We start from the raw sequence: 25,871 nt of genomic DNA, 5'->3' as shown, positions 1-25,871 counted from the left end.
TAATTTTCAATTTAATCAGTCCCCTCAAATTTTCCTCAGTCTATATAGGTTAACATTTTCATTACATTTCTGCCCAATTATTCAGTATGTGAAAGAGCCAGAAACATAAGACTAGACTGATTACAAAATAAGTAATAGTAATTAAGTAACACTTGTATAGTACTTATTAAAGAGCAGGCACTCTTTTAAGCACTTTATCTATTTTACCTCATTTAATCCTCACAAATATCCCATGAGGTAAATACCCTTATTATCTCCATTTTTAAGATAAGAATCTGAGGCAACTAGGTCAGGTACCTTCCTCAAGGTCAAGCAAACAGTAAGTAGCAGATGGGGATTTTAACCTAACAGTTGGATCTAGTTTGTGCTTCTAGTCACTAACCTAATATGCCTAGAGAAATTTAAGAAGTGGAAATAAAACAGGCTTCAGAGGTTGGAATGAAGAGGGTCAAAAATGTTAGACCCCAGTACATAGTAAGATTGGAAAGCACAAACAAGAAAAACAAGTTTAAAATAACATTCAACACCTAAGCCTTCCAGAAATGTCGGATCTAAATCCCACAAACTGACAATCCTCCAAATAAATTTCTTCTATCTGCAACAAGAATTCTTTCCCATCTGTTCAGTGAAAATTTTGGTCAGGATACCATGCAATATATACGCTTCAGTCAGTGATGCAGTCACGTAGAATTTAGGAACGGAGTGTGTAAGATACAACATTTATTCCTAAAACTAGCCAAACTGAGAAAAGGAAGAACTTAAACCACCCTCCTATAATACTTTAAAGATTTTAAAAAGATAATTAGATTTTATTACCTTGGAGGGTTCACGTTTTACAGCAATATCTCTAAACTGTCAAGATATTTTGCTGACCTTATTGGGTACAAACTTAAAACATGAAAATGCCAATTCGGTTGTTACCGGCGTATCACCTAAACACAGAGGGGTCAACTGTTGGGACGGACTAGAGTACTACCAAGATCCATTCAGAGTTTAAAAATATATATATATGATTCCAAAGCACCTTACACGTGCGAGGTCAAGAACCCACACCCAAAGACATCACAACTGCCTAAGATCTCCTAGGTCGTCCCCTTAGTGAAAACTTAAAACAGAGTAAAGTAACTATCCCTTCTCAGTCCTTCCTCAAGGGTCGTTTCCCCTCCAAGTCAGTGGACGACCCTCTCAATTCTCTTCCTTAAGAGAAGTCGACTGTCAGGCACACACCCCTTTTCCATGGACAAGACAGGAGCAGACATAAAAGCCCCAAGTCACCGAAATCCCTTAGGTCTGGAATCAGACATAAAAGCCCCAAGTCACCGAAATCCCTTAGGTCTGGAATCTACTCTTTTCATCCTGGAGTGACACGGTCCCTAAATTCCTTCTAAAAAGTCCGTAACACACGCTGGTCTCTTCTTCCAACTTTCTCAGATAAGCTTCTAACTTGCCTTTTAAACTACTGGAATCTCAGATCCGCACTCTCCCCAAATCTCCCAAAGGCCCGAACACTGCTCATCCACGCTTAAGAATCTCAGAGCAAACCACTCTGACCCTCTACCACCACGCTCTCTTAAACCACTGTCTTTCGCCAAGTTTCCACTCGCTCCCGGCCCCAGATCAAAATCCTCTTAGAGACAAGTTCGATTTTCTCCTCCACGCCCGCGTTTTCCTGAATAGAGGGTGACACCTCTCCCTCCCCCCACAGCCGCCCGCCCGCCCCCGCGCCCACAGTTTAAAAAGAATTTAAAACTTTCACTCCAGAGTCCCGTCTGGAATGCTCAGGGCTGCACTCACATTCTCGTCTCCAGAGAGGTCCGGGTTGCTGTTTTCATCGCTGCTCAGCTTCTGCTTCTTGGCCGCAGGCATGTCTGTTCCCGCCGGCGCTGTCGACACTTCCCTCTCGGACATATTCCTCCGCCTCCCTCCAGGTTCCTGCCGCCTAGGGCGGGGCCTCCGCCACACCGCCGTCAAGCAAGCCCGGCCGGAGCTTGCCGCAAAGTTGCCACTGCCGCCGCCACCTCCACCGCTCCCCCCACTGTCGCAAACCGCGCCCAGCCGCCGAGGCGGGCGTGCGTGCGACCCCGCCACACTGCTGAAAAAGGGGCGCGCGCGCGCGCCCTCCCGCGCGGCTTCCTGGCTCCTTCCCTTTCCCCACTCCCGTCTTGCCCTTTTCCCGCCGCCCTCCCGGCGGTTTGCACGGAGAGGTGAGATCCGTTGGCTTTCGAGGGCAGTATTTCGTACGTCCCCTTCCCCACGACTGCCTCAAAAAAGGAGAGGCGGAACTCAGAGGGATGTCCCCTCACCCCCTTCCTCCTTCCAAAGGCGTTTCAGCCGCAATTGGCCCAATCCTTCGATCCCCGACCCGCTGCAAGGACTCAAGTCTGTGGAATGGACTAGACCACCAACGTCCCAGGGGACGGGGGAAGAGACAGAAGTCACCTCTTGATTTAGCGGTATGTGCCAGGTTCCCTTAATCTTGAACTCAGAGGGTAACGTTCTCAAATTATTCGTGGAACTGCTCACAGTCTAATTTTCGGTTGAGGATAGAAAATTTAAAACTGTAGACTACTTCTCATTTGTCTCCCCTACCGAGCAAATGGAAGATACCCGCTAATAGGTGCGCATGCGTTGGGCCGTGTTCTCGCGCTTGGTTGTCCGGACCCGCCTCCTCCAAGCCCCTCCTCTTCGAAATCTTGTATGCTGAAGCAGGTAGTCTTCCACCGGGTTTCCGTAGCCCAGGGTGGATTTCAAAGCGCTACCAAGTCGGAGTGCCTGATTGCGTCTTAATTTCTTAATGAATATATATTCTGGTGAATATTTATTGCGATGAATGATTATCCGCTTCCAATTTGTGCCCATATTGGGTAGGACTATCGTAAATTATGATGTGATTCGAGACTCCAGTGAGTTACAGCACAAAGTGCTCCTTTTAACTGTTAAAGGGTTATCAAGGCCCAGAACAACGCCAAGGCCTAAAAATCAGTGGCCATCTCCAAGTATGTATGAAACTGTGGGACTTAAATGATGGACAGTATTTTTTGGCACGCCAGGTAGGATAAAATTTTAGGGGAAGGCGACAAAGGTTATATTTCACCAAAATATTTGTGTTAACCATGTCTGGAAGCTTGACAGGTGCCAAATACATTGGTGAAACTCGTGGATTTGTTAGATGGGTCGTTAAGCCACAAAGGCAAATGAACAGCTCAGAAAAGGAGAACCATCACAAGAAAAGGCAGTCCCCGACCCCCTTTTTTTTTTTGGCGTGGGGGGAAGGGTGGGGGTAGGGAACTTAGCTGTGACTACTTATATTTCTAGGTCTCATTGTCCTCATCTGTAAAAATGAGAATATAGGAAGGCACCTAATATTTCTTGAGCACTTGCTTTATATATATTTGTTCTCTTTTAGATTTCATTACATCATCCATTGGATAAACAATATAAAGTGCCCCATCCATAAAATTCTAGCGTGCTTGAACTACTTCTGCACGATGCCTTAACATAAAGAATATCATTATCTCTGTTTCATTACTGCAGATGGCAAGTCACTTTTCCTTTAGGAGAGAATTCAGTTGAGAATGAGAAAAGGTAAAGCAAAAGCAGAGCAGAATAAGAAGTTTTTGCAGTGAAGACTTAGGAAAAAATAAGAGAGCTGAAAAATGTTAAAGTCCAGATCTTAGTAATAGTAATTACAATTATTTGTTGAACTTGTAATGTGCCAGGCACTACTAAACATTCCTTAGTTGGCACAGAGATGAGGCTGGTCACTACTAAACATTCCTTAGTTGGCACAGAGAGATGAGGCTGGTATGGGGTCAGCCACTAAGAAAGTAAGATGTGCTTTGGTATGACATTTTCATGGGCAGAGACAAGCATATCCCACTTAAACCTATTGAGAATGGTGTTTGTGAAATGTAGCTCTACAAAGGATGATCAACTAAAGCATTTCTAGTCCAAATTACTCTGTTTATCTGGGATCAGTGGGAACTGGGAAGTGGGAGTCGACTTCTAGTCATAAAATTAGACAAGTGCTGAACATTTGGATAAAGGGCACATACGGAAGGAAAATGCCTTTCAGCATTTGTTATCCATAACAAAGCAAAAATATTTTTAGAGTTTTATTAAAATTTGAGGGGATATTTTAAAAATCTATCTGAGTCAGGGATAATACATGAAAATTAGTTAATATTTATCGTTGCTAATGTTAAAAAATTATTCAGACACTTATTAAAACAATACGGAACTTTATTCAGAACTATTGTAAGTGTCAAGACTATCACAGTAGGAGAGAAAGAGCTCAACTCTGAATACGCCAAGAATAGGTGGACATTTATAATCAAGGAGCAGAGATGGGGATAAAGGAGTTCAGGACATGCCACCTGCAATATGCTGTTTTGGTATATTAATTATTTTGCGCTGAGGGACTTAAAAAAATACTTTTTCGAGTCCTCAGCTCTGAGCAACTTCTCTGAGCTCCATTTACCTGCTTAAATACAGATCCTCAAAAAGGCATTCAGCTGTCATACTCCCTAGGAGTTTTGCCAACCAGGGAAGATTGACTCTTATCACAGAGGAGGGGACTAGAAGTCAGAAGTCAACACCACATCCAGACAAATGTTGTCACAAACTATCATTATCTCTCATCTATTCTAAGGGCCCATTTATCTTTCCAAATAATTATTCTCCCCTAAGCAGGATACCTCCCCATATCCCCTCGCCTTCCCCCTATTGAGATGATATAAACTCTCAAATACCACTGCTTTTCTGGATATTCACTTTTTCCCTCTGTGATGCCCCTGTGCATGTAATTTTAGGAATTAATAAATAGGTATAGCTTTTATCTTGTTAACTTACCTGCATTCAGTTTATCTCATAGACCTAGCTATCAAACCTAGGAGAGTAGAAAGTCTTTCCTCCCCTACAAGGAGGGTTGGTGGATGGAAGTTTACTAGAGGAGACTTCAAGGGTAGGGGAATTCTTCCTAAACTGACTTGCCAGGGTTATCAGATATCAAGGGTGGAGGAGTCTTTCTAAGCTGACTGAGCAGAATTCTTGCTACAACTGAACTAGGCAGGCCAAAAGATAAGGTCCAGTTGAGAACAGGGCTCAGAGGAGTCTGACTAAAGTTTGGTTAAGGAGAGTCTTTAGTCAGGCTCCTCTTGATACAGGAAAATGGGTGCAAGAGGATGGCTGTGTCCCAGGTCTCAATTGAGTCCCTAGGACTTGCCCCACTAAATGAGGGTCCTTGGCTTCACACAGGAAAGAATTCAAGAGTAAGCCATAGTTGAGTAAAAGTAGATTTATTTAGAGAGATGTACAGGGTGGGGAGGGGGAGTGTTAAAGTAAAGGTGGATACACACTCCATAAAGTGGGCTGTCTTGGAAGGCAGGAGAGAGAGAGGGACTGTTAGGCGTGGTGTTGCTAGTTTTTGTATGCTAACAAGTGAGAGGATTATTCCAACTACTTTGGGGAAGGGGCAGGGATTCCTAGGAATTGGGCCACAGCCCTCTGACTTTCCATGGTTAGCTTCAGAGCTGTCATGATGCTTGTGGGTGTGTCAGTCACTGTGCTAGTACATTACAATGTATATAATGAAGCTCAGGGTCCACTGGGGGTTGAATCTCCCCCCATCTTGGGCCTCCAGGTCTATTGAGAGTTGACTTTTCTGCCATCTTGGTGCTAATTGTTGTGTCATTCCTTTAATGACTGTGTCCTGCCCCCTTCCCTCCTGTCTCACTCTGAGCCCTCTTCTAATTTAACATGTATAAAACATCACAGGTATGCTTTTTAGAGTGCTTTATGGTTTAATATAATAAGTATAAAAGACTAATTACCTATTAAAAATCATAAGTTTTTCAACACTGAATTTTCTTACTGTGATGGATTTCAGGAACCATCACAGCTGGAGAGGTCTTACCACCCTGCATTTTACAAATATGGAAACTATGGCTTAGTGAAATTGAACAGTTTGCCCAAAGACACATAGTTCTTCAAAGGAGCAGAGCTAGGGATGATATTCAGGAGTCTGGGTTGCTTGGAAAGTACTTGTGCCTCAAGATGAGGGATCCTAGCAGCTTTAGGTGTATGTATTTCTACTCACAGAGCTTGATCTTTAGAACACACAGTCTTTTATACATCACCGAAGAACATCAAAAAGCTGTCTCACTTGGGACAGAAAGAGGGTATAACTGGAGAAACGGGAAGATCCAAATAAAGTGTGGAGTTTAGTTAATAGTTGCATGTTTCAATTTCTTAATTTTGACAAAAACATGATGGCAATGTAAGATGTTAATGTGGGAAACTTTGCAACTTTTCTGTACCCAAAAACCTTATTTTACAAAAGGAAAAATGAACAGTTGGTACCTAATTAAACTTAAAAGCATTTTGCACAACATGACAGACAATGTACGGAATGGGAGAAAATATTTGCAAACAGTGTAACTGATAAGGGCATATATCCAGAAAAGAGGAAAACTCTGTTTTGAAAATATACACGCACCCCAATGTTCGTAGTAGCACTGTTTACAGTAGCCAAGACTTGGAAGCAACCTATATGTCCATCAACAGAAGAATGGAGAAAGAAGATGTTATACACACAAATGCAATGGAATATTACTTAGCCATAAAAAGAATGAAATAATGCCATTTGCAGCAACATGGATGGACCTAGAGATTATCATACTAAGTGAAGTCAGTCAGACAAAGAAAGACAAATATCATATGATATCACTTACATGTAGAATCTATAAAAATGGCACAAATGAACTTATTTACAAAACAGAAATAGACTCACAGACATAGAAAACAAACTTGTAGTTACCAAAGAGGAAGGGTTAGGAGGGATAAATTGGTAATTTGGGATTAACAGATACATACTACTGCATATAAAGAAGATAAACAACAAGGATCTACTGTATAACACAGGGAGCTATAGTCAATATCTTGTAATAACCTATAATGGAAAAGAACCTGAAAAAGTGTATACAATTATCTATCTATCTATCTATATCTGAATTACTTTGCTGTACATCTGAAACATTGTAAATCAACTATACTTTAACTTTAAAAAAAAGTGTCTCAGATTGTTGAGAACTCTATAGAGAAACACCCCTTAGCCTTCAAATAAGTGGTTGATCTATCTTGGAAAACTTTCAAAGATCATCTATTTATAAAGAGACAGAAAATTCACAGCCTCCCTGGGTATTGTCTTCTAGTATCTTGTAAGCTTTGTATCAGGAAATGAGTTTTAAAAGCTAAATTAAATACTTACCATTTCAATTGAAGTCTATTTCTCATTCATTCAACATTTTTGTCTCTTCTGCTTATAAATAGCAGCTGTTCGTCATCACTCACACAGTGTGTAATCACGTGCTTGCAGATCTACTTTTCTATGAACAGAACATCATATGGCTTCTTAGAACATTCTAAAATCAGTCAGGAATTTACCAGATGCCATTTATGTGCAAAGCAGTATGGTAATGGAGGGAGGGGAAAAAAAAGGGAAAATAAGACACAGACTCGACCTTCAAAAAGACTAATATTCTTTCCGCATTAAAAGTCTCATGCACATTTACTCATTTGTGAATGTCTCACTCACAAATATTTACTGAGTACTCACTGTGTGCCAGGCACTGTTCTAGGTGTTGGAAATTCTTGATAATAAGCAAAACTAGGCAGTATCCTACTGTCATAGACCTTACTGTCTAGTGACATTAACCAAATGATCACCCAAATAACTGTAAAATCACAACTGTGAAATACTATGAAGAGGAAGTATAGGCCAGGTCTGCTGCTAGCCTGTGTATACTATGCTTTGTGCTATTTTTTTTAATACCTTTATTGTGGTATTGTTGCTGGTGGATGCAACTGGTATTCCAGGTTCTTGTCCCGTACCAGAAAGAATTCAGAAACAAGACGTTGTGGTTAAAAAAAAGTAAAGTGAGGATTTATTAAAGGATGGATAGTACACTGTCAAGGGGAGAACAGGCAGGCTCGGGTGAGTGGCTGCCTTGAGTTTCTTTGGCAAGTTAGTTACATAGGGTGTAAAAATGAATGGGCGGAATATTCATTGAGGGAAGGTCTTGGGTTTTATTTCCTGATTATCATCCCAACTCCACCTTCCCAAAGGGAGGAGGGATTTTTGTCCTTATTTAGTCTGGGTCAGAAGTGTCATGGCATCATGCATGATGGGTACTTCTGATTTGCAAGGCTAATTTTATTGAAATGAAAGCATAATGAGCAAAAGGTTACATTCGGACGCTGGAAATTCCTGCCTTTTCTCACCTTTCTTTGTTGGTCTCCAGGCCACTCATCACCCCCAAAGGTGTGGCTCCTTATCAGCCCAAAGGTTCTTGCTTTTCTTTCTCTGCCCTGGGACCCCTTGTGCTTACATGATGTATGATTCCTGCATTTGGCTCGTGCCCCTCCTTTCTGCCCAATTGCTGCCACTTGGTATGTGTCCCCCTTTCTCTGCTCATATCTAGCTATCTGCCTGCTCTAACATTATGATTCCTGTACAGTAAACTATGTATATTTCAGATATACAGTTTGATGAATTTTGATAGATGTATACACCCATGAAACCACCACCACAATCGAGGTAGCTAACATTTCCATCACTCCCCAAAAGGTGCAAATTTTGAATTCCCAGTTTATCCCTTCCTACCCCCTTTACCCTCTGGTAACCATAAGTTTATTCTCTATGTTTGTGAGTCTGTTTCTGTTTTGTAGATAAGTTCATTTGTATCCTTTTTTTTAGATACCATATATAAGCAATATCATATGGTATTTTTCTTTCTCTTTCTGGCTTACTTCACTCAGAATGATGATCTCTAGGTCCATCCATGTTGCTGCAAATGGAATTATTTTATTCTTTTTTATGGCTGAGTAGTATTGCTTTATGATGTTTTTTAAGAGGCACTTCTATAGAAAAAACTACCCAGAGAAGGCACAATATGAAAAGCAGACTATGACTTTGATGAATTAGAAGAAGGCAGCCCTTCTTCTAGGTAACACAGCCCTGCTCCGTGTGCAAGGCTTTGTGAGTGGAATACAAACTAGATTTTAGCTGCTATCAGCTCAGCTGGGAACCCTTGTTTAGAAGAACAACCTACACAAATGTATGTGGCAGCTTTACAAAAGTTTCTGTGGACAGATAATAGAGTAAAATTTGGTAGGGTTTCCCTGAGGAACAGACAGAAGAATGAGAACTGAAAGAAGAATGGGAGTTAACCAGGGGAAAGGGAAGAAACGTTCTAGGAGTGGTAACAACATATGCAAAGGCCCTGGGGCAGGATAGGAATATATGGTAATATAGGGAAACTGAAAGGTCAATGCTTGTGAAGGACTGAAAAAAGTGATAGGAATAATGGTAACAGATAAGGCTTGAAAAGTAAGTAGGGAGTCAGATCATGCAGGACCTTGTAGATCATCTTAAGATTACAATGTAAAAATACATCTTCTGCTGATAAGACTTATAATGGAAGGGTTCAAATGGCATTCCATTTTATTTTAATTTAATTTTTTCTTGCCATTTCTCTTAAATACAGCAAAATGCACAGGTCTGAATTACAGTTTGAAGAGTTTTGACATAGGCGTACATCCATGCCATCCATTTTCCTCATGTTTCTTTCCATTCAAAACCCACTCCACTCCCCCCACCCCCAACCCAGGACAACCACTATTCTAGTTTCTTACACCTGATATTAGTTTTGCCTATTCTAGAACTTCATATGAAAGTAATAAATTTTTTCTGTCTTCTTTTGCTCGGCCTAATATTTTTGAGATTTATAAAATGGTGTTAACTGCCTAGATCCGTTGTTCTCAAACTGTAACAGGCATAAAAATCAGCTGGATAGCTTGTTAAATCAGTTTGCTGGGCTCCACCCCAAAACCTCTGATACACTATGTTGGGGTGAGACCCCTTCACGTGCATTTCTAACAAACTCAAGGTGGTACCCAAGCTGCTGATTCAAGGACCACACTTTGAGAACCACTGGTATAAATGATAAATTCAGAAATATCTTATGAACAGTTTCTAGAAATTTATCTATTCATTCAGTAAACATATTTTTAAGTACCTGCTATGTGCCAGGCACTTTCTAGGTGCCGGGAATTCCAAAATAACTAGAACATCATCCTTCTCATCTAGTAACTTATAGTCTGATGAGAGAAGGCAGAGGTAAAGCAAATATTTCTAGCAGTCTTAGAAAGTCTCTTCACTAAATAGTGAACAAAATATTTTAAAAACGAAAGTGCTCTTGCTTTCTGAAGTAGATAAATCACTAAGAATAAGAACAAGGCTGTATAATAGATCCCATCCTAGATACAGGATTCCTCTCTGCCACAGTGAATGCAAAGATGATCAGTATGATCTATCTTATTGAATGTTTCCCATGTGTCCAGTGCTGTGAAAAGTGCTTTCCATGTGCAGCTTGTCATTTAATCCTCTCAATAACTCTATGAAGCTAGAACTTTATGGATGAGGGAACTAATTAGCTCAGAGAGGTTAAGGGACTGGACAGTGGCCACTCAACAAGTAAGTGGGAGAATCAGAATTCAAACCCAAAGCTGGTTGACCCAAGTGCTGCTTATTTTAATCACTAACACTTGCAGCTTTCTAGAAGAAAGCAACCTTCATGAATAATTTTAGTGGTGAAAATACTAATGAGTCCTACAGTAGAAATATTCAACACAGAATACAGAAGTTGGATAGGATGGCGTAGGGAGCTATGTGATTTTAACTGGGTGGAAATAGGAGAAGGCTTCACAAAGAGATGGGAATTAGCTTGGAAAATAAATTTTTATCAGTTTTTCCTAATAGAAGTCTGGGAAGCAGAGACAATCCAGTGGATAAAAATACTGCATTCCAAAAATAGAAAAGCACATTGTATTGTGGATAAAGAGTTTATTGGAATCAGTTATAGCTTGAATGAAATCTCCCTTGTGATTATGCAATGACTTGGCTTACCAAATACTACTTTATGATTGCTAGTTCAACTCCCTGATTTCCTTGATAATAGGAAGGGAATGTGCTAAAGAGTAGGCATTTGTATGTGAGTCATTGGAGAGGCATATTTCACAGCATAACTTTAATACTTGGGCATGTGGTTTATAAATAGGTGTCTTGTTCGTTGGGAAAGGGCTGGATCATGAAAAGCCTTCTGCCCTTGGTCTGTAAGTAATGGGTGGTCAAAGAAGAGTTTTCCTCTTGGCAGATGTCAGTGGGTAAGACTGGAGGCAGAGAGATGAACTCCAAGGCTACTGCAACACTGCAGACCTGAACTAAGGCAACACCAATGAAGATGGAAAGTAAAGAGTTGCTTCCAGAGGTACTTAAGAAATACAATCAACTGGACCAGTAATTCCTGGAATGTGAGGGGTGAAGAGAGAGGGACATAGAGTGCCTCAGGTATGTAGTTTGGCTGACTCCTGAATGGTGGTATCTTTAAATAAGATAAGGAAAATAGGAGGAGAAGCAGGTGGAATTTTTAACTTTTTTAAAAAATTGAAGTATAGTTGATTTACAATGTGTTAGTTTCTGGTGTACACTGTACTGATCCAGTTATATATATTTACCTTTTCTGATTCTTTTTCATTATAGGCTATTACAAAGTATTGAATATAGTTCCCTGTGCTGTACAGTAGGATCTTGTTGTTTATCTATTTTGTAACTAGTAGTTTCTATCTGCTAATCCCAAACTCCCAATTTATCCCTCCCACTCGCTACTTTCCCCTTTGATACCATAGGTTTGTTTTCTATGTCTGTGAGTCTGTTTCTGTTTTGTAAATAAATTCATTTGTGTCTTTTTTTTTTTAGATTCTACATGTAGGTAATATCATATGATATTTGTCTTTGATTTACTTCACTTAGTATGATAATCTCTAGGTCCATCCATGTTGCTATAAATGGCATTTCATTCTTGTTTATGGTTAAGTAACATTCCCTTGTGCATATATATATTATATATATGCTAAATATATTATATATATACACTACATCTTCTTTATCCATTCATCTGTCAATGAATATTTAGGTTGCTTCCATGTCTTGGTTATTGTAAACAGTGCTGCTGTGAACATTGGGGTGCATGTATGTTTTAGAAATAGAATTTTCGTCTTTTCTGGATATATGCCCAGGAATGGGATTGCTGGATCATATGGTAACTCTATTTTTAGTTTTTTAAGGAACTACCATACTGTTCTCCATAGTGGCTGCATCCACTTACATTCCCACCAACAGTGTAGGAAGGTTCCTTTTTCTCCACATCCTATCCAGCTTTTATCATTTATTGACTTTTTAGTGATGACCATTTTGACAAGTGTGAGGTGATACATCACTGTTTTTTTGTTTGTTTGTTTTTGTTTTATGAAGGGGAGATAATTAGGTTTATTTATTTATTTATATTTGGAGGAAGTACTGAGGATTGAACCCTGGACCTGGTGCATATTAAGCATGCTCTCTACCACTTAAGCTATACTCTCCCCGCTCACTGTTTTGATTTGCGTTTCTCTTATAATTAGCTATATTGAACATCTTTTCATGTACATATTGGCCATCTGTATGTCTTCATTGGAGAAATACCTGTTTAGGTCTTCTGCCCATTTTTTGATTGGGTTGTTTAGTCTTTTGTTATTGAGTTGTATGAACTATTTGTATACTTTGGAAATTAAGCCCTTATCAGTCGCATCATTTGCAGCTATTTTCTCCCACTCCAAAGGTTATCTTTTCGTTTTATGGTTTCCTTTGCTATGCATGGAATTTTTAACTTTTAGTGTTGAGCAGATAGACATGTAATTTTACTTTTCCCCAAATCTAAATACAGTCTTCAAGGGCAAATGGAAATGACAGTGGTCTATCATTAATCTAAGGGAAGAGTTATCTCAAAAAATGGAAATAATTTTAATGTCTTGTGCTTTCCAGAGAGTTTTGTATGAGCATTAAATGAGACGATATGTGTGGAAGAGCTTGAAACATTTGTTATTGCATGCAACATTTTTGAATGATAAATTAATCTTGTATTTTGAAATAAAAGTTTGCTTATGCTTTAAAATCACTAGCCTTGATTTTAGGAATAATTAGATTTTATCTACAATTTTCCCCTTATAAAATTTTTTAAAAAGTATGAAGGATAATGTATTTTTATTATTAAGTGACTATCTTCTGAGACACTCAGTATTCTTTTCAAATGTAAAGCAAACCCAGCAATGTCCCTAGATGAAAATACTAAGACAAAAAGGATCTAGAAAGTTGAACTAAGAGTTAACATTCATTGCAGGCTTGCTATATGCAGGGGACATTGCACAATTTATCTCATTTAATCTTCACACCATCCTTGCACCTCTATTTTACAGATAACAAACATGAAACAGAGAAATTAAATTACTAACTCACAGAGGCGGTAAGTGGTGGATGCACACAGCCTAACTCTGAGACCTGAGTTCTTCATCTCTGCACCATATGGCTACCCACTGAATTGCCAGCATGTTTATCTCTGGGTAGGTGAAACTGAGTATATCCGCTGTCTCTTTCTTTTTGTTTCTCTGTATTTTTGGTAACATATATGTGTTACTTTGGAGTTGAGAGAAAGAAAGGTTATTTTAAGTTAAAAAGCAATCAAATACATGAATTTATTTTAAATAACCCATTCCCTGAAAAAAAACACCTCTGAATCTAATTTTGATTTTGAGTATTAAGTACATTGCTGTCTGAAGATCAAGTTTTGTCTGGTGCATGGTTCATTATTGTGTGCTTAATTCTCTGAAAAATAAGACTAAATTATTGCCAGGTTAATTAACTGTTACTATCTTAGAGTCTGGACTATTAGAGATAAATGCACAATTTTGAAATAAAAGTTTAGCTGTCAAATCCAGAGAAACAGGCGGGGGGGGGGAGTTGTTTTGTTTTTTAACATTTGTAATCTTTAAATTGTCTGAAAGACTCTTAATCAGCCTTAAGAAATTCACTACTATCTGTAAGTTAAAGTCAGTACCCAAGCAGTCTTGAGAGCTGATGTTTAATTTAGAAATGTGATTTACAATTTAAAGGATCAAAACTACATTCTAATTTCTTTACCGATACTTGGTTTTCCTTTTTCCGGTGTCCATATTGGATTGTTATTGTCTGACGTCTCAGGAGTATCAACCTGTTGGATCAGATAGTGCTGTTTTTGTTGGAATAAGGCAACATTAGGGATGTTTTTGTGTTAAAAGGGTAATTACATAGATTAAATTACACGGACTTTGCAAAACAACATGAGGCACTTAAAGGGAAACAAAAAACAAAAAACAACCTCTAAATTAGGTTACACTTGGATTCACGTAGCTTGACAGTAATCCACCACCAGCACATGTAACCAAGGCAAGAAAAAAATATACTTCATATAAATATTCTTTACACAAAAAAGTATTTGCTGATTTTGATTTGAAAATACATATTTATTTAAAAATACATCTGAGAGAGAACCTTGAATAGATTTTTGGTACAGGCAGCTTTTTTCTAATGAAGAGGTGATAAATAAAAATAAATGTGCTTTTAAAAAAGAAGTGAGAAGGAAATTAGAAATTATACATTTTGAATTCTCTCCAACTTGGATTCTTACTTTATTTCATTTCTTTGAGAGAGCCAAAGATGACTTCTGGTTCTTAGAACAAAGACTTGAAAGAGCTAAAGCATTCAGAAGGCTCAGAGTGACAACTGTGAAAAGAGATTTTTGATGAGTTGAGTGTAAATGAATCAGAAACAAATGGATTACGCTCTTCAAAGTGCACATGAGTTTAACAGTGCAGAGGAAAACATGCTCAGTAAAATGCTCGGGCCATTCTAAAAGTGAAATACTTGAAATGTTTAAGATTTGAGGTGTACACTTAATGAGACCACAGCTATTCTTATCTGGGGTAAATGTGATAATTTCCCTTAACTTCATTTCTTCATTCCACATTTTCTAAAGCTTATGCCAAAGAATAAGGACACTATATAAGGAAGGCTGCAAAGTTCAAAATCTACAGTTCAAGTTCAAAGGCCATGTGCTGGCAGAATTCGTTCTCACTTGCGGGCAGTCAATTTTTTGTTCTATTCAGGCCTCCAACTGATTGGATGAAACGCACCTGCATTATGGAGGGCGATCTGCTTTACTCAAAGCCAACTGATTTATATGTTAATCTCAGCCAAAACACCCTCATATGTTTAATCCAGAATAATATTTGATTGTAAATCTGGGTACCTTAGTCGAGCCAAGTTGACATGTAAAATTAATCATCACAGATGCTTAGCTGGCTGATGTTGTCTGCTTATTAAATGTGACATTTAGAATCCTAAAGCAATAACAGTTCAAATGAATGGACAGACTCCACTAACAAACTTTTAGATCTGGAAAAGCTATTGTAGACCTTCTGATGGTGTTTCTCAACGCCAATGCTGTTAGCTTGGGGGCAGAGTAATGTTTGTATGTGGGGATTGTCCTGAGCATTGCAGGGCACTGGGTGTCCCTGGCCTTAACCTCTGAATGCAAATAGCTCTCCAATCATTGTGACAACGACAAAACCATCCCTAAGATTTCCTTACACCTTAGGGTAGGGGGTAACACTCCGCATTAAGAACTACCCCCTACTCTCTTTTACAGGGGAAAATAGATTTAATAAGATTACTTTTTACCATATTTTATATGTAGACTATTACTTTCACCCCTTTTTTCTGATTTGACAAGGTAATTAATTGTATCAGATTATTTCACAGTACGTATGTAATATGTAAGTCTATAATTATATTGTATAAAATAAGATTTAAAATATAAACTCTAAAGAGTATAACAAGCTATAATGTACGAAGTTGGGTAAGAATTTCAGTCATGAAACTACTAGGGTTTTGGTTAATACATATGTACATGTTTGGTGTTAAACTAAAAGCATGGATAAATTACCCTCAATTTTGAAAAACTTTTTGAAAAACTGGTTAGTTGGGGAAGCATTAATCTGAAACAGTATATACGAACATATTAGATGTCACTGTTCATACTGAAAGGGAGCATTTCTGAGGTGACATACTTGTTTTGGTTAACTAAAACTCACTCTTTAGATATGAACTTAAATGTTACTTGCTCCAGGAAGTCGTTGCTAACCGCACAGATGCGCTTCACTGACATCCTGTATTCTCCCAATCGCAGAAATCATCACTGTAGATTATAGTTGACATTACTGTCTCCCCCATGAAACTGGAGGCTCTGTGAGATCAGGGACCCTGTGAAGGTTGTTTGCCTGTCTTGTACTCCTAACATTGAGCCAAATGCCTGGCACATAATCGAAATTTTAAAACTATTTGTTGCATCGGTGAATTAGGAGGGGCAGTATGAAGAAAACAAACTTCCATTTTTACTGAAAACCATGCATATATCATTTTCTACTGTGAGGCCTAGGGACCAGTAATAATTTATCATCTGTGTGTTCCACCAGCCCCTAGTATTGCACCTGGTGTGAATAGTCTCTCTCATACTTTATTGAGGTGTAATTTGTATGCAATAAACTGCATTCACTTAAAGTATACAGTTCAATGAGTTTTGACACCAGTATAACCCCTGTCACCAAGACATAGTTCCCTAGCTCCCCTTTGCAGTCATTTTCCCCCTCTACCTCATCCCATGCGACCACTGATTTGCTTCTAGTCACTATAAATTAGTTTACATTTTCTAGAATTTTATATAAATGCAATCACACAGTATGTACTCTTTTGTACACACATACTTCTTGAGATTCATTCATGTTGTTGCATGCGAATGTAGTTTGTTTCTTTTTATTGCTGAGCAAGTATTTCACTTTATGGATATATAATAATTTGCTCGTTTACCTGTTGATAGACAATTGGGTTGTTTATCGTTTGGGGCTGTTACGAATAAGGCTGCTATGAATATTCGTGGGCAAGTTTTTGTGTGGACATATATTTTGATTTTTCTTGGGCAAATACCTAAGAGTGGAATTCTCGATTATATGGCAAATGTATGCTTATCTTTATAAGAAACTATCAAACCATTTTCAAAGTGGTTGTACCATATTTTTATTACCACTGGCAATGGAAGAGCTTTCCATTTGTTCTACATCCTTCTCAACACTTGATATTGTCAGCCTTAATAATTTTAGTCGTTTTGGTGGGTATGTAGTAGTATCTTATTATGGTTTTAATGTGCATTTTTCTGATGACTGATGATGCTGAACACATTGATTATCCATTATCTTCTTTGGTGAGGTGTCTGTCCAAGTATTTAGTCCATTTTTTTTATTGTTTGCCTTTCTTTTATTGAACTATAAGAGTCCTTTATATGTCCTGTGCACAGGTCCTTTGGCTGCTATATACAGAAGGTTTTCTCTAGTTCAGAACTGTCTTTTCACTTTCTTAATGATGTCTCTTAAAGAGCAAAATTTTTGAATTTTGATGGAGTTCAAATTATCAATTTTTAATGATTCTTCTTTTTTCTGTTTTCTGAGAAATCCTACCCCAAGGTCACAAAGATTTTTCTTTCATGTTTTCTTCTAAATATTTTATAGTTTTAGCTTTTACGTTTAGATCTGTATGACATTTTGAGTTAGTCTTCATGTATGATGTGAGATAAAGATTGAAATTTAATTTCTTTCCATATGAATATCCAATAGTTCCAACACTGTTTGTTGGAAAGACTTTCCTTTCCCCATGGAATAATTTGGCACCATGGTCAAAAAGTCAACTGACCACAAATGTGTACTTCTGTTTCTGGGCTTTCTATTCTGTTTCATTGATCTGTATGTCTATCCTTTCACCAATACAACATTGTCTTGGTTACTCTAGATTTATAGTAAATCTTGAAATCAAATATCATCTGTCCTGAAAGTTTGTTTTTTTCTGTGTCTGTCATTGAAGTGTTTATCCCAGAGATGATCCTAGTCACCAGACCAAGCATAACCTTGCTTCCTTTCATAGCCCTTGATATCTTAAAGTGTCTACAGAGTCGTAAAATGAAAAAAATCACGCTTTCCTTATTCTGCTATTTCTCGTTTATTCCCCTGTCCCAGGAGACCATTGTATGCTTTGGACAGGAGATTCTTTGGCTTACCAACGACTGAAACTTAGGTTTTAAGTAGACAATGTAGAGAGTCATGAGATAGGTAGATGGGGGTACTTCTACACATGCTCAGATGAATTGCAAAAGAAGAGTTCTGTGTAATATTACACAAATTATTTGGGGAATAAAAATTATAACAAATAGATGAAGTATGTCCTTATTGTCCATAAGCTAAGACTAAACATCTTTACCTGTCATTCTTGTTTCCTGATATATGTAACACTCCAGGAAAACTGTTCAACACTTACATTCTATGGCTTTCTCATCTCTGTGCTATTACATTGCCATCCCCTGAAATGACTTTACCCCTCATCTTAGAATATCTTAATTTTCTTTTTCTATGAAGCTTCTTGTAATCTTCTCAACAAGGAGTAATTGTGCTTTTTCTAGCTCTTCCATAACACTTATATTTATATCTTTATTATATTTATCATAGTAATACAATAGCTTGCAATTTTTGATTACTTACTATGTGCCAGACATTGTGTTCGATATTTAACATGCACTATCATTTTAATCATCACAGAATCATTATTTAGGTAGATACTACATTATAGGTAGACATTATTATGATTTAATTGACAGATGAGGAAATTGAGACACAAAGAGATTAAATAATATAACTTCAAGATCACACAACTAGCAATTTCAGTGCTAGCGTTCTAACTAAGGTCTGTTTGGCTACAGAGTCTGAATTCCTGACTGATATGATGTCCTGTCTCCAAACAAGGCCTATTTTGCTGGCCTCTCTCAGAAATTCTGGAATACTACTGAAGGCCATCAATAATACTATTTGCACATGGCCATATACTAATATACTGGAAGAGATGGCAAAGACTTCGGAATTACTTGTGGGGCCTCAGGGATACCATAATTTAAAACCCTTGAACAAGAAAGATGTAGCAAGGCTCCCTACAGCTCCAGGTGAGTGTGTCCCAGACAGGATCTCTTAATACAAGTTCTGTGAGTAATATTTTGAGTTGGCGCAGTTGGCATCACTAAAATAGCCTTCCGTTCCAGCCCTTGGGGAATTTAGTGAAACTTCTTTGTGAAAACGAGCTACAAAATAGACCTACACAACTTTTTGGTCCTTCTTTCTGAAAACATATTTGCTTCAAATAATGAAAGTAACACATGTACATTTTGGATTATTTGGAAAATATAAGGAAACCACAAAGAAGAAAACTCTCTTATAATCTTACCACCTAGAGGTAATCACTTTAATAGTTGAGTCTTCTATCTCTCTAGTCTTTCTCTGGGCACACACAAACATGAATACACACATATTTTGAAAATATAATTGATACCATGTTACAGTTTTGTAAGCAATTTTTACAACAGTATATAGAACGTTTTCCTAAAGCATCGTTTTAATGGCTGCATAGTGTTACATCATAAGGATATCCATAATTTATTTAATCATACCCCAACTGCTCAGCATTTATATCGTTTCCAGTCTTTCCATATATACACATACATGTTTGTATCCACATCTGATTGTTTCCTTAGGAGAGGGAAGGGGGAAGGATGCTAAATCACTCAAAGTTACATTTCACTCTGACAAAGCTCTGCCAGTGAACACTCTCAGTGCATCTGGGTTACCATCTGATGACTAAAAGATTTGTAATCCCTTGGCTAGATCTTGAAAGAGTTGTCGGAATTGCAGGGAATGATTTCTCCACTGGGAGCAGGAGGAGTAGAGGCATAAATGAGAAGATCCCAACCAAGCTTTTCAACTTTCTTACCAGAATGCCAGCTTTGCTACATGTCACCTGTTTATTGGTCTATACCCCGAAGATCAACATGGATCACCAACACAAAATGCTTGTGCATCAAGTTCTGAACAGAGATGTCAGCCTTAAAACAGCCAATTACTCTGCCACACCCCCACCACAGGCTTAATTATTTTTGGCAAAATCCTTTTCTGATTTACAGTGCCTTCACACTCAATAAACGTTTTCTGAATGAATTAAATCAACATTGTCTTACTTGCTACTCTAATTTATATTGAATGCTTTAGAGGATTTAAGGGAGGCAAGCTCCTAGAGTTGTTATCACAAGAATAGAAAGACTTTACATATTGAGAACAGAATTAGACCAACTGAAACCACTTGTACAGGTTGGAGCTCCTGGGCAGAGACCTCTTCCATAAGCTCACTAATCCACACAACTAAAAGTACCTTGAACTAATCTTGTTCAAACTTGCATTGGGAGTCTATCCAATTGCAACAGTTTTGTATAACTGGGTTTTATAATATATGTACCAATTATTTTTAAATCTCTGTTTATGTCAGCAGGAGAAATGTTTGCTTTCCACAAGATCTGTGTTGAAACTTGATGACCAAGTTCTGTTTTTTCAGGTCAAATTCCAGTGAAACAGGTTTCAGGATCACAGGATGGATTATAGTGAAGATATTTCTAAGCTTTTGCAGGCCCATAATAATAATAATAATGTTGTGTTAATATCTTTATAAGGAGATGGTTTACTTATCTCTAACACTCATTCATGTCATGCTAGTGAAAACTACATAAGATATCTAGCCAGTATATTTGCATAAAGTAAAGAACATTGTATAGGGTTGAGCAAAGCCTTAAGAAGTCCCATAGTTTGCTTTCTACTGATCATAGTACAGGAAAGATACCATTTAGTTTCTGATGCCTTTATTATGAAAGTTCTGAGCACATGTATCTTTATGCAAACAGTTAATGTCTTTTTGCTTGTGAATGCTAAAGAATTGGAGTTTTAGGTCAGTTTTGCTAAGAACTGGAGTTTTAAGTTAAGATGTTTTTTTAAACTTCTCCAAGCCTTAATTTCCTACCGTATAGAAAGCATGGGAATGGAGGGCATTGAGGGAGGTTGATACTGTACTAGCATCATCTCTTTCCCATTTCTGCATTCTTGGGTTTGCTAGTTTGTGTATCTATGAATCATAAGCAGTTTGGCATCAGCATGGTGGAATGACAATCTGTAGAACTTGGGGAAGACTTGGGTTATAGCCGGCTCTGCTATTTAAAAACTGAAATCTTGGACTGGTCGTCTAAATAAGCTTGAGTTGCCTATAAAATGAATTTTGAATTTAGTTTTTTCTAGCTAATCACTGCCACATTTACCTTCTTTCTAGACAGATTCTTCTCTACTTATGAACAAGTTCATTTCTTAAAGGCTGTTCTTAGGTATACTTTTTCCCAAGTCCAGAAGGACTAAGAGATGTTTAAACTTTCAGGCCTAGGATGCAGTTCCACCAAAAAGATTCTTTGAAGATTTCAAAGCAGATAGACTCATTATTTATAATAGCAAAAGATTATAGTATAAATTGATCAATGGAGTATTGATTATATAAGTTGTGGCATTTCTTTATATGTAGCTTTTAAAGTGAATAAGGTTTATCTATGTGAATTAATATATAACAATCTCCAAAATACATTAAATGGGAAAAACATTGCTGAAATAAGTATATATTATGTGCTTATTTATATAAAAGGAAATATTAAAATGTCTTAATAGTAGTCACCTCTAGGCAGGAGAACTGGGGGTCTAGGATGAAAGGAAGACTTGTTTGCTGTTATATGTATTTTTTAAACTATTTAAATTTATAAATGTTTATAATTATTGCTTAAAAAAAAAAAAACAATTAATTTGTCTCTCAAATCACAAACCAGACCGGCTCTTTCTATTTTCTCCTACCTTCTATTAACCTATCCCTTATCTTTTCCTATAGACCAGTTTCCACTACGTTGAACATACATTGAGAGAGGTAATTCCCCCCCACCGCCCGCTTGGTGATGGCTGCACATGTGCGAAACTCCTTGGAAGCTACAATGTCCTTAAACTATGGAACTTAACTGTGGCTCTGTCAAAAGTTCTCACAGCAGCATATTTACCAAGTTCAGCCTTTAAGTTCCTAAACAAGTGCTGGTCCAGGATTAATCTTATTTAGGCATCTGGCATTGATCTCCTTTTTCTAATTGCACATGTGTTAAAGCCTTTCATTCTGACAATCACTTTTCATTCTTTTTGCTTGTTATTGCTGATGGCATAGGTATATGCATGATTGGATTTTTGTTCTTCAAAATTGTCCTTAATGAACAATTTTGCTACAAGTACGTACATTTATCATTCTCAATTCTTTACTACATCCATTTTTGTTTCTGTACTAATTGTATGTCTCTTCCTTCCAACACTGTTAATATTCTAGCTGCATTTGTTCTTACTGAACATGAAGGATTAATACCATTTGTAGTTTTTGTAAAAAAATGAAAACTAAGAGCAAACATCAAAAATACAAAGATCAAAGGTCAAAAATACAAAGATCAAAGGTCAAAGTTACAAAGATCAAAGGTCAGAAAGTAGTGATCAGCAGACTGAATTCAGCCTGCATAAGTTGTTTGTTTGGCCTACATAACATTAAAAATGCTGAATTGGTTATTGACATGTCAAGATTGTAGGAGGTTTCTGGTTTTCCTTGAGAGAGAAAAGGTGAGATACAATCAGCTGGTGTTGCAGGCTGCCCACCCCTTGATGACCACAGCTCCCCTCACCCCGCACTCCAGACCACCTCAGTCCCTGCCCTGCCAGCTACACTCATGATACCCATTTGAATTTGCCACCCTGAAAATTAAGGAATTAACAAAAATGGATTAAAGAATAACCCAATGGTCATGTGACCAGGACTAAAATGAGCTCACCTGACCACTAAGTCCTTCTGATGTGTCTGAAAGAGTTGTTGCACTTTCGCTTGGGAACAAAGCTTTGTTTATGTTAAAGTTCATAAATTGAATGTTTTTAAGTAAAGACCTGTAGTGAATTGTAGTTGACTGATTAAGTTGTGAGCTCTTTCATATATACATTTCCTTTTGCTTAAAGTACCCTCTTCTTCCTACTTTAGCCTTTTTATTTAGCTCATCCTTCAGAATTTAACTTGCCAGGAAATCTTGCTTAATCCCCATTCTGGTTTGATTGCCTTTCCCCCACATTTCTGTAGAACGCTTCTTTTAACTTAATATTTAATTATAGATTTTGTTCTATAATCTTTTATTCTAGCAAGATTGGGAGCCTTTGAAGGTGGGTTGTACGTTGAGTTCACATCATATCCTATAGGCCTCCTGTCTTTACTTTATCAGAGATGTCTGCTGCGTGCCTCATGTCAGGTATATAGAAGGTATTCAACAAACACCTGTAGGAATGAATGACTTAATCTGTATGTTGTATATGATTTACTTTCTATGATCTTGTCAGCAACAATTTTGAGCAGCAATGTGAAGATTGACAAGGTCTGATTTATTTCCTTAAATTACCAACTTATTTGTAGTTTGTACGGGAAAGTATTATTTGGTATGTTAAGTATTGGAGCCTAGGACAAGTAAAGAAAGTTCAAATCTAAACTCATAAGTCTTAAGTGGGGCCTAAGGTTGTTATAGGACATCTACCCCTGTCTTCCTAGAAAAGCTATCACAGTGCCAGAATATTTAATTCAGACACACATTCTCATGAGTGTCTGTAACATCTTATTATCAAATAAATGACTCAGAGTATGAGGGTATTGGGACTAGATAAAGTGCAGAGGGGAGTGATGTAATTACTGAGTGAAGACACGCTGATGTCATTAATTTCCCCATTGAAGAAGTTAGTGGGAAATAAATTGCAATGAAATACAAGAGTAACCTAACGTCTTATTACTACCTTTGAAACTTTGGTTAACAACATTGTCAGCATCATCATTACAGACTACTTATTAGCTCTATATACCCTTAAATTTATGTCCTTAAATTAATTCCCACCCTTGTGGTATCATAGAAGGATATTTGTTTTTATCCCCAGTTCCTGGCACAGCTCCTAAGACCCTTGGAATTTCCTGAGTGATAAGGGTGATAGGAGTGTCTTTTAATGAGGCCACTCTTGGCAAGACTCTAGATAGCTTCAGGATAGGGGCGGGTATCCAGAAAGACCAATCCTTGATTTGAGGCTTGGAGTTTTCAGCCCCACCTCCTGGGAGAGGAAAGGGACTGGAGATTGAGTTTAATCATCAATGGCTGATGATTTAATCAATTATGCCTATGTAATGAAACCTCCATAAAAACCCCTAAATGATGGGGTCCAGAGAGCTTCTAAAGTGGTGAGCCTATCAAGATGCTGGGAGGGTGGCAAACCCCAACTTCACAGGGACAGAAGCTCCTGCACTGGGACCCTTCTAGACCTTGCACTATGTACCTCGTCATCTGGCTGTTCATTTGCATCCTTTATAATAAACCAGTAAATGTAAATAAAGTGCCTTCCTAAGTTCTATGAACCATTTTAGCCATTTAGCAAAATATCGAACCTGAGGAGAGGGTCATGGTAATCCTTGATTTATATCCAATGAGTTGCAATTGGCATCTGAACCTGGGGCCGATCTTGTGGGAGTGAGCCCTTTAACTTGTGGGACCTGATGCTAACTCCAAGTAGTTAGTGTCAGAGGTGAATTGAATTGTTGGACTCCTAGTTGGTGTCAGAGAATTCAAAAAGACATCAGCATATATACAGTCAGGTAGAAATAAGCTCCTCGTGCCCTCTCACCAAGTCCTCATACCTGGAGGATTCTGTCACTGATTATTAGCAATATGCAAAGTTACTTTAAGCAGTCCGTTTAAATTCATGCTTCAACTCCCTTTACCCTATTGCCTTTCATGCAGTATTCATTTACTCTGCAAATAATGAAATCCCGTTATGTGCCAGGCTCTATGCCAGGACCTAGGGTACAATGGTGAGCAGAATCAGATATGAGTACCTACTTTCATGGGCCTAGTGGTAGAAACAGACACACAGCAAAGAATCTCTCACAGATAGATTTACAATTATGGTAAAGGCTGTAAATGTAAATATAAGATGATGTGATGGTTCTCATCAGAAAGAGCATGAAACACTTTCCTGAGGAAGCTGCAATCTGCAGAAGTGTAGGAGGATTACTAAGCGAAGATGTGGGAGTGGGTAAACTTAGACCTTGCTTCTTTTGAAGTCTTCTGGGACCGAGGATTCTTCATCTTCACTCTTCTTTTTCAGCACCCTCCTCCTCTAGATTCCGCCCCCACTCCCCCCACCCCCCTCACCCAATTTGGCTTCCATGAAGAGCCACTCAGAATATACCAAGAATAGCATCAGAAAAAAACATTTCATAAGGTGGCTTTTTTTTTTAATTAATTTTTAACAGATTAGATGTTCAATAAAGGCTTCTGACTTCTCCCACTTGAGTACTGCTGCCCTAGCCAGTTTCCTTCTCACTTTCTGCACTGATCCCCAGCTGGGTGCACCTGCCTTCACCAGCCAGGCCCCAGTGATTATGAAAATAATAGAGCTCTGAGCCAAGACTGTTGGATGACAGTGGGAACAGCGCACTTTGCTGACGGGGAGTCTGGGATGTCTTCACAGAGATTTAAAATGGGCTTTGAAGGATGAGGGAGGAAGGTGGATACAGGAAGAGGAAACAGGATTGTATGGCACAGAATACTGAAAGAACCACTGCATACTTACAGGACAGTGGGTAGTTTGAAATTCTCTTAAATAAGTCAGGAGAACATCATAATAAAATATTGAAATTTAATCATCTTTTTAGAAATAAAAAGAGCTAAACTTCAGTGAGCTTTAGAAGTCTTATAGGTAGAACTCCTCATTTCTATAAAATCCTTGATAAATAAGTTATTACTACATGTATTAATCTGAACTTCTGCAACTATCTTAGGTTCCAAAAATTTAGCTTAATTCCCTGGAATCTGTTTATTTTCCTGGCATACCTTATTTAAATTCTTTCCAATTTTTTA

The 25,871-nt window shown here is 38.0% G+C and overlaps 1 protein-coding gene and 1 long non-coding RNA gene across 7 annotated transcripts in view; one reads left to right on the top strand and one right to left on the bottom strand.

The window, feature by feature from the left end:
• Nucleotides 1–2,385, bottom strand: part of EED (embryonic ectoderm development) — a 28,217-nt gene extending 25,832 nt beyond the window's left edge. For 2 of the 3 annotated variants that reach the window (XM_032488827.1, XM_032488829.1), the window contains exon 1: nucleotides 1,795–2,005. In XM_032488827.1, the coding sequence (XP_032344718.1) occupies nucleotides 1,795–1,908 (114 nt within the window). In that variant the 5' untranslated portion in view covers nucleotides 1,909–2,005. Of the gene's footprint in view, nucleotides 1–1,794 lie in introns of all 3 variants that reach the window. The other variant, XM_032488828.1, reaches the window with a different exon arrangement.
• Nucleotides 2,323–20,054, top strand: LOC106730241. Of its 4 annotated transcripts, none has more exons than XR_001366688.2 (4): nucleotides 2,323–2,453; nucleotides 13,351–13,494; nucleotides 18,768–19,004; nucleotides 19,829–20,054. It is a non-coding gene; the product is annotated as an uncharacterized LOC106730241 (long non-coding RNA). The 4 variants fall into 4 exon arrangements; XR_004323238.1 differs by having other exon boundaries at nucleotides 19,720–20,054; XR_001366689.2 differs by lacking the exon at nucleotides 18,768–19,004.
• The last annotated feature ends 5,817 nt before the right edge of the window (nucleotides 20,055–25,871 follow it).

The sequence above is a fragment of the Camelus ferus genome, chromosome 10, assembly GCF_009834535.1.
Source record: "Camelus ferus isolate YT-003-E chromosome 10, BCGSAC_Cfer_1.0, whole genome shotgun sequence".
Classification (NCBI taxonomy): domain Eukaryota; kingdom Metazoa; phylum Chordata; class Mammalia; order Artiodactyla; family Camelidae; genus Camelus; species Camelus ferus.
This window is presented reverse-complemented; position numbering and strand designations above follow the sequence as displayed.